The 13,963-nt window shown below is 40.7% G+C and overlaps 1 protein-coding gene across 14 annotated transcripts in view; it reads left to right on the forward strand.

Moving 5' to 3' along the window:
* LOC127004359 (ephrin type-A receptor 4-A-like) overlaps nucleotides 1–13,963 on the forward strand; it is a 57,341-nt gene that overhangs the window by 35,796 nt on the left and 7,582 nt on the right. Inside the window, exons 4-17 of one of the 14 annotated variants that reach the window (XM_050871962.1) lie at nucleotides 2,201–2,356; nucleotides 2,929–3,098; nucleotides 3,605–3,749; nucleotides 4,320–4,352; nucleotides 7,419–7,525; nucleotides 7,750–7,936; nucleotides 8,589–8,700; nucleotides 9,463–9,533; nucleotides 10,498–10,521; nucleotides 11,293–11,346; nucleotides 12,163–12,386; nucleotides 12,762–12,929; nucleotides 13,056–13,265; nucleotides 13,754–13,924. In XM_050871962.1, the coding sequence (XP_050727919.1) occupies nucleotides 2,201–2,356; nucleotides 2,929–3,098; nucleotides 3,605–3,749; nucleotides 4,320–4,352; nucleotides 7,419–7,525; nucleotides 7,750–7,936; nucleotides 8,589–8,700; nucleotides 9,463–9,533; nucleotides 10,498–10,521; nucleotides 11,293–11,346; nucleotides 12,163–12,386; nucleotides 12,762–12,929; nucleotides 13,056–13,265; nucleotides 13,754–13,924 (1,832 nt within the window). The remainder of the gene's footprint in view (nucleotides 1–2,200; nucleotides 2,357–2,928; nucleotides 3,099–3,604; nucleotides 3,750–4,319; nucleotides 4,353–7,418; nucleotides 7,526–7,749; nucleotides 7,937–8,588; nucleotides 8,701–9,462; nucleotides 9,534–10,497; nucleotides 10,522–11,292; nucleotides 11,347–12,162; nucleotides 12,387–12,761; nucleotides 12,930–13,055; nucleotides 13,266–13,753; nucleotides 13,925–13,963) is intronic. The other 13 variants (XM_050871967.1, XM_050871963.1, XM_050871964.1 and 10 more) reach the window with 13 other exon arrangements.

The following is a 13,963-nucleotide window of genomic DNA, read 5'->3' on the forward strand; positions in this document are numbered from 1 at the left end:
AGTTGAGGAGGAGATACGTTCCTCCCCCTTTCCCCCCATTTTTTCTTTTTCTTCTTTTTCCTTCCTCTTCTTTTAGGTACTGATGACAAACTTGTTGAGGGAAGTTGACGTGAGGGGGAAAATAAAAAAGGAAAGTACTTGGGGTTTGGCGGGGCAGGGAGGCAGACAGGCAGGTAGGGAGGAAGGAGGACTGCTGGCGAGACGTAGAAGGGTAGAAGGGAACAGAGATAAGAGAGGAGTTGCAGAGGAAAAGGAAACACAGGTGAAGGAGAGAGAGAATAAACAGAGATTGGCATTGGGTTATGATAAGAGTCGAAGGTCTTTGGCAGGGGTCCAGGACTTGACAGGAACGTAGCATGAAGCGTCATCTAGAGGAGAGGATTAAGGTGTTGAGCGGAAATTGATACTGAGAGAAGAAAAGATAAGGGCCGGTTTGAGGGGCTCGGATAGGGGAGTCATTCGCAACAGGACGAAGACCAGGAATAACTAGGGGAGAGGCACCATTAGAATTTGAAGCAAGGAAAATATAGGATTGGATATTACGGAGTGGAGTTTTATTGGGAAAGCGTCAGTGTTGGAAGGGAGAAAAAAGCTTGTGGGTGGAGGTGGATGCCCAAGAAGTCATGGCTGGCAGGGTATTTAGAACTGACAGACGGGTAAAGGGATCAGGAGTCTAGGTATGGGGATGCAGAGGTTCAGATGCTGGCAGGGTAGGGAGTAGAGTTGTTGGTGAAAGGGGACGCAGGGACACAAGATTGGCAAGGTGCTGTGGGTATGGGGATGCAGAGATTCAGGGATTAGCAGGGTAGGATGATGGAAGCAGAGTCTTGGAAAACAGTGGGTGCAAGGATTCAGGGCTGGCAGAGGGGTAGAGAAGGAGGAAGCAGTAATTGTGAGTGTGGGGATGGAAGGATTCAAGGGGCTGGCAGGGTAAGCGGAAGGGGCAGGATCGTGAATGAAAGAGGATGCAAGAAAGAATAAGGGAAGAAGTAGGGAAGGAGGGAACAGGTTTGAGGGTGTGGAGATGGAAGAATTCAGGGGCTGGCAGGGTAGGAGGAAGAGGCAGGGTCGTGAATGAAAGGGGAGTGCAAGGAAGGGTAAGGGAAGGAGCAGGGTTGTGGGTGAGCCTCGTCCTCGGTCGTAGGAACCCTAAACTTTGCCTCCGTCGCTGTTCCAAAGTATTTTCGTTGTTTTACTTTATAAACTTATCCCCTCTGTCCTTGTGTCGATTTTTCCATTAGTACGAACTCTTAAAAACGCGTATCCTCATCTTAACTTTTTTCCTCTCTCACTCTCTCTGGTTTTAAGTGGGAGGTCTTTGTCTCGCGTCTTTTGCATGTGGTTTTCTTCCATAGCATTTTAACGAGGAAGTATGTGTATGTAATTTAAAGTTGAGAGAGAGAGAGAGAGAGAGAGAGAGAGAGAGAGAGAGAGAGAATTTCGGGTTTTTGCTCTCATCCCTTTTACGCATTTCATGACATTCATTCATACAGTAACATTATATACGGTTAATGAGATCCGAATGACCACCGTACATGAAGAGTGTTATCATTCGAAAAGACAGCAGCAGAAACTCAACCTATATCTTTCTCTCCGTGGTAATTGTAAATATGCAAAGATGCTCAACCTGGAAGCATCACAGTCGAGCTAAGATTACGTTACGACTTTAAACTGGAACATCGCAAACTGCAAAACCAAGTATAACCATGCTAAGTGGATGAAGTACTCCGTGGCTGCCTTTGGTTGTAATATGCAATGAGGAGGTTAGCAAGGGAAAGGAAAAAGAGAAGGAAACTAGAGGAAAAATAGAAGGAAGGAAGAGGAAGGGGAGAATAAGCGTTAGTAGTTATTCCTGCAGTGTTCGCTAAGGAAGAAGAGGAGGAAACAAAATGAGGAATAGAGTTAAAGAGGAGGAAGGGGAGAAGTATTGGTGGTGATTCCTGGAATGTTACCAAAGGAAGATGAAAAAACTAAAGGAAGAATAGAAGGAAGGAGGAGGAACGGGTGGTGATTCCTGGGGTGTTACCAGAAGAGGAGAGACCTATTGGAAGAATAGAAAGAGAAAAGAGGAAGGGATAGTAATTCCTGGGATAATAGCTATGAGAAAGAGGAAACAAAACGACGAATAGGAGGAGGAAATGGAGAAGTAGTATTGCTGGTGATTCTGGGGTGTCAACTAATCCTGGTGTTCTCTCCGCAGTGTGCCAGCCCGGGATGTTCAAGGACAGCGTTGGAGCCGCCGAGTGCCGTGACTGCCCCGAGCACAGCGCCGCCGCCCACGCCGGAGCCTCGGAGTGCCGCTGCGACACTGGTTACTACCGCGCCCCAGAGGATCCCCGCGATATGCCCTGCACACGTAAGTACCCCCTCATTCACCCCCCCCCCCCCCCTTGCCTGCTGACGTTCGGGGTTCTGCTGGCGGCTCCAAAAAGCACACCCAAGGCCCTGCTGGCTCCCGAGACATGTCTGGCAGGGTTTGGGATGGGACACACACACACACACACATAATGCTGATTAAGTAATCCGCAAGGCAAAAACGGCAGTTATAAGATGTATATTTATATGTCAACAGTTACGTATTTGTTTTACATAGCTATAATTTTATTACAGATTTGTCATATGATTATCAAAACCTTAATGAAGATTATTGTCAACAGAAATTCATATATTTTCATGTTCGTTATATATTTGCATACATTTATTTTTCCATATATCTGAAGCCTTATTATCAAAACACTACTGGAAATAACGGTTAACGGAAATGCGTATATTTTGTTGTTGGTGATTTTACCAATTTAATAGCCTAGTTAGTAATGCTTATCCATTATTCCGTGTCATAATTGTAAGAGCGTCCACTCTGGTAATCGTGTTTTTAATCACTGTAATTACTATTGGAATGTAATATCACCCCTTTCCCACCCCCCACAGGCCCCCCCAGCAAGCCCCAGAACATCACGGTGACCTTCAAGGACCAGTCGACGGTCGTGCTGGCGTGGCTGCCGCCGGTCAGTGATGGCGGTCGCTCCGACACCCTCTACCGCGTGGTCTGCGACGCCTGCGGCGGCCACGTGTCCTACAACCCCCCGCAGATGGCCGATGTAAGCCGCCCGCCATCACTCATACTGACATGATCACGTGCTACACCTCTCTAAGAAGCAGTCATCAATACTATGGGCCAGTTTTATAGTCCAGTACAGCAAGTTTGAAAGCCCCCAACCAAACACAGACTAGGACGAAAACTCGTAGCTCCAGTGTTCGGGGTTGATGTAAAAAGTAGGAAATTTTAGGACTACACAGGAAATTACTTTATTAGTATCTAGTATTGAATAGAAATAGCGGACCATTGTGGAGAATATAGTTTGGTGTTGGTGCTTACAAAGACTATGTGTTGGACTGTCGAACTGGCCTTGTGAGTTTTCTCCTGCCATTTCAGCACCAATAAGCCTCATTTTGAACATTCTAAAACTTGATATTCCATTTTGTTTACGTTCACCAGTCACAGAAACATCAATTAGATCCACACTTCAAAATTAGAATACTAGGACTCACCATTTCACACAGACGTCATCACCACTCCTGTAACCGCTCATTTCCCGCCCCACAGGAGAGCTTCAACGCCACGCAGGTGACCGTCAGCGGCCTCAACCCCGTCACCACGTACCGCTTCCAGGTGTACGCCGAGAACGGGGTGTCCAGCCAGGCCCCCGTGGCGCAGTACCTGGACATCACCGTCACCACCGAGGCCTCAGGTAGGGAAGGCCCACCTTCTCGCACTCACTCCATAGTCAATACTTTCATTTTAGAGCTGCGAGCTTTAGGATAGCTTGTATATATTTTGTTTGCACTTATCTGCTAAGACAGCTTATTCACACACACATACATTGCAGCCATGAATATCAGGAAAGCTTGTACATTATAATATCAGGATCAGTTTGTAAATTTTTATTGCATTAAACTATTGTGGTCACATTAGAGCAAGTACATATTTTTTAGATAGCTTTTTTGGCATAGTGTTTGTTTGCATTTAACAGCCAAAGTTACTAGCCAAGTAGCTTGCATCACAAGCAAAAGAAAGAAACCAAACTAGTTTTTATAGTCAGCATTGATTGCTAGAATAGGCTCCTATGTCACATTTTTTTATTCACTGATTAGTTCATAAATGTAACAACTTTTTGTAAATATATATAAAGTATAAAGAGGAAGACTAAAGCTGATGAATGTACTTGTTGTCAGTTGTTGAATAGTGTGCAGTATAGTGAATAGTGATTGTGAGTGCATTGTAGTAATGTGAGCCTTTTCCTTCTCCCTCCCTGACCAAGGGTCCTTTATGGTGATTGGCTACGAGGCTGAGGGTGGGTGAAAAGTCTCATGGTTAATGCTCCTCTTCTTTCCTTTCATATCCTCTCTCTCTCTCTCTCTCTCTCTCTCTCTCTCTCTCTCTCTCTCTCTCTCTCTCTCTCTCTCTCTCTCTCTCTCTCTCTCTCTCTCTCTCTCTCTCTCTCTCTCTCTCTCTCTCTCTCTCTCTCTCTCTCTCTCTCTCTCTCTCTCTCTCTCTCTCTCTCTCTCTCTCTCTCTCTCTCTCTCTCTCTCTCTCTCTCTCTCTCTCTCTCTCTCTCTCTCTCTCTCTCTCTCTCTCTCTCTCTCTCTCTCTCTCTCTCTCTCTCTCTCTCTCTCTCTCTCTCTCTCTCTCTCTCTCTCTCTCTCTCTCTCTCTCTCTCTCTCTCTCTCTCTCTCTCTCTCTCTCTCTCTCTCTCTCTCTCTCTCTCTCTCTCTCTCTCTCTCTCTCTCTCTCTCTCTCTCTCTCTCTCTCTCTCTCTCTCTCTCTCTCTCTCTCTCTCTCTCTCTCTCTCTCTCTCTCTCTCTCTCTCTCTCTCTCTCTCTCTCTCTCTCTCTCTCTCTCTCTCTCTCTCTCTCTCTCTCTCTCTCTCTCTCTCTCTCTCTCTCTCTCTCTCTCTCTCTCTCTCTCTCTCTCTCTCTCTCTCTCTCTCTCTCTCTCTCTCTCTCTCTCTCTCTCTCTCTCTCTCTCTCTCTCTCTCTCTCTCTCTCTCACACACACACACACACACACAAACACACGCACACATATCTACATATTACTCTGTAGACCAGTTGTTAACATGGTCACTTCACAACCGAGAGGCTCAATTCCCAGATGGCATGGAGCCAGATGGGCAGTCTGAATGTGTCACCCATAATTTCACTTTCCACTTCATCCAAAACCTCTCTGTGTCAAGAAACACACGAGAAATTAATCCTGACCCGGAAAGGGTTTCCAGCACCGGAAATCGAACCTGAGACTGGCCAAATGGGAAGTCACTCCTCTAACCAGTTGGCCAAAGAGGTACCCCATAAGCTGAGTGGATTTTAGGAGACTTTCTTCATCAGGAAGGTCACTAGATAATTTAATTGAAGCTCGATGTCCACCCAGCAATGAATGGGTACCGGGTGTCAGTCGGGGGTTGTCCCGCCTCCCGAGTGTGTGGGGTAACAGGTTCCAGCCGTACTCAAAGATCCATCACTTCAGAACTCCAAGCATTCAAAGACAGCTGGCCATTGGGAGTTAAGCCCGTGGTCAGACCTCAGTGAATTACACACACACACACACAATGTAGTGTAGGGGTTAGCACGCTAAGCTCACAACCAAGAATTTTTGGGTTTGATTCCCAAGCAGGTGAGGGTGAAGGATGGATGAGAAGTCTCCTTTAAGCCTTAGCCCTGTCCAACCAGCAGTAAATGGGCACTGGGTGTCAGTCGGGGGTTGTGCCCCGCCTCCCAGGTGTGTGTCAGTGTGAGGGCCAGCCATACCCAGAGATCTGTCACCAGAGCTCCAAAGTGCATTTAGGGAGGGTACTGGCTGGTGAATGTGAGACCATGGTGGTCAGACCATAGTGAATACACTTTCCTTGTACAACTACAGGTTTTCTACTCTTGGTGATTTTCCTGTAGGTCTCATCGTCTGTATCTGTTACTGTGTGTGTGTGTGTGTGTGTGTGAGAGAGAGAGAGAGAGAGAGAGAGAGAGAGAGAGAGAGAGAGAGAGAGAGAGAGAGAGAGAGAGAGAGGATACTGACTGAGCCAGCTTAACAAGGCAATCACATTACATCTTCAGAAGAGTCTTTGGCACACCACTCATGCTTCTTATGCTTCTTTTTGTGGGAGAGCTCTGAATTTATCCTTCTTTTCCCTTTAACTGATGCTTTGTAATGTTGTTGCTGTCTTTTGACTTAATTTCTAGAGCTCTCTGCTCAAATAACCTCCACATGATCTTTCATATATATTTGCACAAAGGAAATTTTCTATCTAGAACTTGTCATAATACTGTCACAAGACTAACTTATCAAATGTTATTTATCAATTACTACTTCACAGTTCATACCACTCCTAAAATGGTAGAGTAATCAATTATTTTATATGAAAGATCATAAAAGCAGAATGTGCATGTTAGATTAAATATAGCTTAATTTTAAATATACATACATTTGTTTTAGCAATATTAAGCAAACAGCATTGACAGGTCTCATTGTACTTATTAAACCACCTATATCCTCATTTTTTCTGATTTCTCTGCTTAGCTGTTTTATGATCATATTCTATAAAAATGCAGTGTGTTTCATATCAATGACATCTTTATTCATTCAGTTGTCTTTCATATCATAAGATTTATAGGCAGCATTGTGAAGATAAAGCACATCTGGCTGACTTTGGGTGTGAAGTGCTCACTGCTTTTTCATTTTCGAAGACCCTGAGTTTTAAAGATATGATTCTAAACTTCAGAATTACAATATGTTGACAAAATATTGAATTAAACTAGGCTGTTGTTTGTTTAGTCTTCACTCAAATAATTATTTCTCCAACTGTTGTACTAACGTATTTCATGTTGGCAGTGAGAGATGTTTGCCTCCTCAAGATCCAGTTGTCAAACATGCACATTTACATATTTGTTCTCTCTTTCTCTAAGGTATAGGTGCAATGTTAGAATACAACATTCATTTTTCTTAAAACAAACAAAAAAGAAGAAACATGTACATAAATGAAAATAAGTAAATAACATGTGGATGATTTAGTATAAATCAGAGTATCAACATGAGCTATAGTGGATTGTATTCTTCAGGCTGATCATGGTCAGTTTGACCTGTTTCTCTTGTCATGTCATGCCACGACGGCACTTGCCTTGCCCTGTCCTCTTGTCTTAGCATTTTGCATTGGTAGGATATTTGCACTAACCCTAAATTATTTACTAAATTTACTGTAAAATAAAAATTTGATATTATATATATGCCTTAAAATATAATTTTGGACTTCAGTAGTGATATCATCTTCAGAATAAAACCACTCATTCAGTACAATAAAGAGAACTGTAATTTTCCTGAGTGGCTGCAGGAACTGGGGGGACTGACCTAACATGCCCTCCTTCCACAGTGCCCTCTATGGTGAGCAATGTGCGGGTAACAAGCGTCAAGAGCACCGAAATCTCCCTGGCCTGGGATGCCCCAAGTGATCCTTACTCAGACATAGAGATGTATGAGGTGAGACATATGGAGAGTCAGTTCATTGTATTATGAAACTCGTTGTGCCCCCCAAAAAATGCTGCTGCATTTATTGAAGTTCATAACCATCTGTTACGCATATTTATTAGAGTTTTATTCTAATATCCTGTGCTTTTAATGTACCGTAGGTAAATTTTTGTCATGTCACTCTAGGGAGCTCTTTATATTAATGTTTTCAACAACACTAAATGCTTTATTTTCAGGTCCGGTATTATGTGAGAGACCAACACAACAACTCCTCAAGTATTTTGACTAAAAAGGAAGAATCATCACTAGTTTCCTTACGACAGAGCACAGATTATGGCTTCCAAGTCCGAGCCAAGACCTCTCATGGCTGGGGAAAATACTCCCAACCAATTTATAAGAAGACAGGGCAGCTCCTAGGAACTGGTAAGATAGACTATAATGTTGAAGGTGAATGACCAAAACTAATTTGTGTAATAACATGGTATGGGCAAAACAATTAAAGGGACTTTTTTCTCTTTATTTGTTCATACTTCTAAAGCTTGCACAAATCATGTTTATCAATGTTTATCCATACATTGTTGCCAACCCAAAATAATATTTGTTTATGCCACATTGAATCTTTCTGTATTGCCTGATTATTTGTGCCTCATCCTGAAGTTATTCCAACAGACACACATGAAATTTTTCTTTTTAAAAATCAAGAATCCTCATAAGATATTTCAAGCATTGTAATATCAGGCCACAGCTTGGATGTTTAGTTTGTGGGCAATTCTATCATGTGGCTTTAGTGTCATTCTTAATGCTGGCTGTGAACAAGTACTTCCCATCCCTCGGGAATCTGTTATGTCCTTCGCATTTTGTTACTATCACAAAATTTTACTGATGATTTCATCACCATATAAAATGAGAGTCACCAGTATCAGTAACTAATAAAGTTAACTTTTTATTCATGGAAATACATACTAAATAACTGGAATATACTATTTTTATGAAAATTTGCCAGCATAACTATGATGTAGGGTATTGGTTCCTGCATCATGTTTTGCTGTTGTCTCATATGCTGCCATGTTTGCAGCCTATGTAGGAGACGAAGACAACACTCAGGTGCGCATCATTGTTGGAGCGACAGTGGGAGCCTTTGTGGTCATTGCCGTCATTGTCATCATGACGCTCCTCTTCCTCCGCAGGTGGGCTTCAAGTGTAGTTTTGATTCATCATGTTGCTAAAAAATTTGAACATTCTTAAAACAGATTATTTACTGACCTAGTTTTTTCATATTCTCTTTAAAACGAACTCATGAATAATAATCCTTTTTTTTTCAAATCTTTAACATACATATGTAATTTATGGTCATTTATTAAGTTATTGAGTTATTGATATAAAACTTCATAGTCTGCATGATCCATTTTCAAATTTAACTATAATTTAACAGATATTAACAAATCATTAGAGGTTACAGTAGATCTGTGTAATCACTAGAATCCCACATTCTTTACAAATCAAATTACACAATACTTTCTCTTAACAGTCTCTAGTCGCTTTGATTAAATTGTGCCCTAACTGAGAAGTTATGATGTAGGTTGATTTAACAATACCCCAATAATAAAATTTCAATGGAAACTTGCATGTCTGTAAGAGACAAAAAAATCAAAGTATTTAATTTAGTAAGTAGATGGAAGAAGATATATATAAGAAACAGTTAACTCATACTTTTTAGTATTTTTTTTCTGCATGGGTGAATAGTTATAGTATCCATGGCCTTACACTTTCAGTTTTTCTTTTTCTAGTAGTAATATTAGTGGTATGAAGTCTTGTTTATCCTCTTTACCTCATTCCTATTATCAGTATTCCTACCATGTAGCCATGTAGTTTCCACTTGTGGCTTCCTTGGCATGTTCCTGGTGGTGGGTGACCTGTGAGACTAAACTTGATGTGTTTCAATGTTTCAGCAGAGGCACCGATGAATGCAACAAAAAACAGCCATCAGACTGCGATACACTAGAATACCGCAATGGCGAAGGTAAGACACAGATATTTGTGATAGGAGTATTGCAAGAGATAACACTATGATTTCTTTATATTCCTTTGTAGCACACCCCCTTTTCTTTCATCCTAAAACTTCAAAAGCTAGGATTACAGGTTTGGTTTTATTCACCATTTTCATATCAGCCTTAAATAGTTTCCATTTTGTTTTTGGGTTCATTTATTCTAGATATCAAAAGTAAACTTACCTAACAGATACCACCAACTTGTGACATCCTGCGTTACACCCTGCCTGCTTTAGAACTGGGCATCTCACCCCGTGGACCCTTAACACATCTGTGTACAGTACGTGTAGCACCACCAGGCTCCTGCTACCCCCCATGCTCAGCAATAAGACCCATGCGCTTGTTCGCATGTCAGATGCTATACCCTACTGTTACTCTCATTGTACAGTTTGATTGACCAGAGGACTTGCCTCATGTACTGCAGGAGCCCCACATACGTATTGCCTACACCTTTCCCTGCATCACTCTCATGCTGGAACAATTGCCTGACACTTTGGTAGCCTGAGTTACATCTCCTGCACACTCATATACTACTACACCCTCTGTCCCTGCATAAAAAATGTCATAATAAACAGTCAAAACTGGATTCATATTTCCTTTATAGATGAAAAGGGAAACTATTTTTCACATTATTGTTTCCCACTTTTTTGTAGACAAAGTTTGCATTTCTCCAAAAAAGTCTTTCTCCAAGACTTTGATTTTGATGACCCTTCTGACTTTATCACAGAAGAAAATAAATTTGCTGTAGTGCATTTGAAACCTCACTTCTGTCTAAAAGCAAAAGTGAAAGCAAATAGAAAGTTATTATGAGACGTAAGCTCAAAAGTATATAATCCAAGGTTTCAAAAGCAAAGACCCTGTTGTAAATATCCTTGGCTGTCAGGAATCAAACTCTGACTGCCTCACTTTCCCTCCCTCCTGCAATCACCCTCCCAGGACTGATTGTCACCTTCAGTAAGTGTAAGTCTTATGCCTGGCCCTTCTGTGCATACCAGTAGACTCCTGCATCTAGCCTCCTGTAGGGAGCCCTGCTTTTGTTGTCTGATTGTTCTGATTGCAATGTGATATTATGTATTTAGTTACTTTTTTTTCTTGCTGAGCCCTTTCTTATATACTTTGGCTTCATACGTTGATTGATTTATATGTAATTGCTTTATAAAAAAATATATATTATTTTGCACCTGCATTGCTGCATACCAAAATAGCAACTGCAGTTACATTGTGTGCATTACTTTCCTGCAATTACTACTACTCCAAGCCATTACACAGCAGTATGTGCTTAGTGTATTAGCATCTTACTTGTATTTGATAGGTGGTACAAGTAGTATTTAATAATTGGATATCAAGGTGTATCGAAAAGACACAAATAAATTGATAACCTTCTATTTGAAGCCGCTAATATATTATTTAACATGACCAAGCATCCACTATCACATTGCTATAAAAAGCAGATAATTCTATGATCTTAGAAAACCTTAGATGCTTCATCAAACAATTATCTCACTTTTCCTCATAACTTCCTCTAGTCCACCCAACTGCAGTACTAGAATGCAGTTTCTTAAAAGTACTGACAACAAGAGCCAGACCCCTGACCCTCTGAGGCATGTGTGTATAGATCACTCAGAAACCTGATTAGTGTAAGTCCACCTGTTTATTTTCTCTGCTGCGGAAGTGAGCTCCCTAGTACGTAATTTGTGTTTTAACTCCCGTATTTTTACCCATCTATTACAGTGCACGGTGTTTTGGAAAATCCACCTATAGTCCAAACCCACACCACCGGAAGTAGTAAGTATTAGTTCCCTAATGTCCTACTAACCTCTGGCCAAAAGGAGAGACTAAGTAAAGAAAAGAAAGAAAAGGAACAAAATTTCATCAATTTCTAGAGTTGCGGGATTAGTTTCACTGCTCCCCAATTCTAACAGCACTTTTATTAATATATTTATTTTAAATTTTTCTTTGCTGCATTGTAAGTTTTTGTTTCTCTCCCTAAAGCCTGACCTTAACAATGAGTATGCCTTGTGTTGTGAACCTCACCCTGTCCTTGTTCCTTGTCCCACACCTACAGAGATGTCCTTATTCTTCACCTTGTACAAGTAGATACCAACAATCCAGTATTTATTTTTTGCTTTGGTCTATTTATGCCCTTAATGTGCTTAGCTTTCTGTTTCATTTATACATTACTTTTAATATGCAGCTTCAAAGCTTTTAATATTTGATTTCTTCCAGCTTTATTGTGTTGACACAAAAGGTCAAACATATAAAACAAGGTCTGCTGCTGAGCAACACTACATATCATTCACATTTTTAGTAATAAGTGGAATTAATGGACATTCCCATCACATGTCTACACTTCTATCTCCTTTACATTTCAGAAAAGTTTGTTTTGTTTGCTGGGATTTTTCATCCTTTGTATTTTTAGCTTATTATTTATCATTTCACTTTGTTTTGTAGCTTTTCTTTATAATTTTCATTATAGGCTACAGCTTGAGAAGTCATTTCCAAATATTCCTATAGATAATCTTGCTGTTATATATTTGTACTAAATAGTTCAATGATTAGGGAAAAGTTCAGGTATCCACATCCACCACCTCTCATTTGCAGTGACAACTCCTCTCTTTACTCAAGTGGGTCACCACAGAACCTACATTGATCCTCACACGTATGAAGACCCAAACCAAGCCATCAGAGAGTTTGCCAGAGAAATTGATGCTTCTTACATAACCATTGAAGCCATTATTGGGGGCGGTGAGTTTGGAGATGTCTGCAAGGGTAAACTTCAGCTTCCCAGTCGACCAGAAATGACAGTGGCCATAAAAACCTTAAAGGTTAGTATAAAAAAAATAATAAATTTATGTTCATACAGAGAGGGTTGTGTTTTATATAGCTATTCATCCTCTCCTTTGAGTTTGAAAAAATAAAACTGATTTTTTTTCGAAGAAATCTGGTGCAGCCTACCTCAAGTATGCACTCTTATAGTACTTGTGTATTAGTACAAAACAAATTGTGTGTGCATTTACCTAGTTATAATATCTAAGATGAGTCACCCTTGTGTTATCTTGTCTCCGTATTTACTTTTAATCAACTGAAAGTCCTACTATATTACCAAATACCCAAGACACTAAAGAATTGCTCCATTGTGACTATTACATACACTTGTATTTTAATAAGTATACTTAAATGACAAAACCTTTTCATTGTAGCCTGGATCATCTGAGAAGGCTCGTGTGGATTTTCTAACTGAGGCATCAATCATGGGCCAGTTTGAACATCCAAATGTGATCTTCCTGCAAGGAGTGGTTACCAAAAGCAACCCAGTCATGATCATTACTGAGTACATGGAGAATGGCTCCCTTGATCACTTCCTCAGGGTGAGTTTTGCTGTACTGCTCAGTTTTCTTAGTTGAGTGTATTGACATCAAGCAAAACATTGTCGCTGAATTGTTTTCTTAGATTTACAACTACTTTGCATGTTTTGACAATGTTCTTTGTTTCAGGTGAATGATGGCAAGTTCCAGGTTCTCCAGCTGGTGGGTATGCTGCGTTGTATTGCCTCAGGGATGCAGTACCTTAGTGAGATGAATTATGTTCACAGGGACCTGGCAGCACGTAATGTACTCGTAAATGCCCAACTTATATGCAAGATTGCTGATTTTGGTTTGTCAAGAGAAATAGAAAGTCACACAGAAGGGGCATACACCACAAGGGTGAGTCTGTCATCTTGTCTCAGTAAAGTATTTTTAACAGTAGGTATTTCTTGATCGTTTAAAGTCATGTTGAGTTTCATAAGTTCCCCAGTGGTAGAATTGTGTACAGTAGGCTATATGTTAATTGACTACAATAGAATTGTCATTTTGTGATGAAATTCTATGTGTGCTCTGTTGTACTATTTTGTATCAGGCATTAGAGGATCTTGCCTAACAGTGCATAGTAGTTGCTGCACTGGGAGGTGGGAGATGGAAATGAAATATACAATTATTCAGATTATAATTACACAACATTTATATAGGATATCGGTATTGAGTTTCTTAAAACTTCATAGTTTTTGCTGACAAGAGGTGTAAATGAGTTTATGGCTCTTTTCCATTGTAAAACATTTTGCCTGGCATAGTGGATAATGTTGACAAGAACTTGCATTAACTTTAGTTATGATTATATTTCTGTGCATTTTCATATATCAAAATTTCTTTTCCAGGGGGGTAAAATACCAGTTCGATGGACTGCACCTGAAGCTATTGCTTTCCGCAAGTTTACAAGTGCTTCTGATGTGTGGAGTCTTGGCATAGTAATGTGGGAAGTCATGAGTTATGGAGAAAGACCTTACTGGAACTGGAGCAATCAAGACGTCATCAAGAGTATTGAGAAGGTACATATTGCTTGGTGACCAGAAAAAATATTCTGTTAT

The sequence above is a fragment of the Eriocheir sinensis genome, chromosome 28, assembly GCF_024679095.1.
Source record: "Eriocheir sinensis breed Jianghai 21 chromosome 28, ASM2467909v1, whole genome shotgun sequence".
NCBI lineage: Eukaryota > Metazoa > Arthropoda > Malacostraca > Decapoda > Varunidae > Eriocheir > Eriocheir sinensis.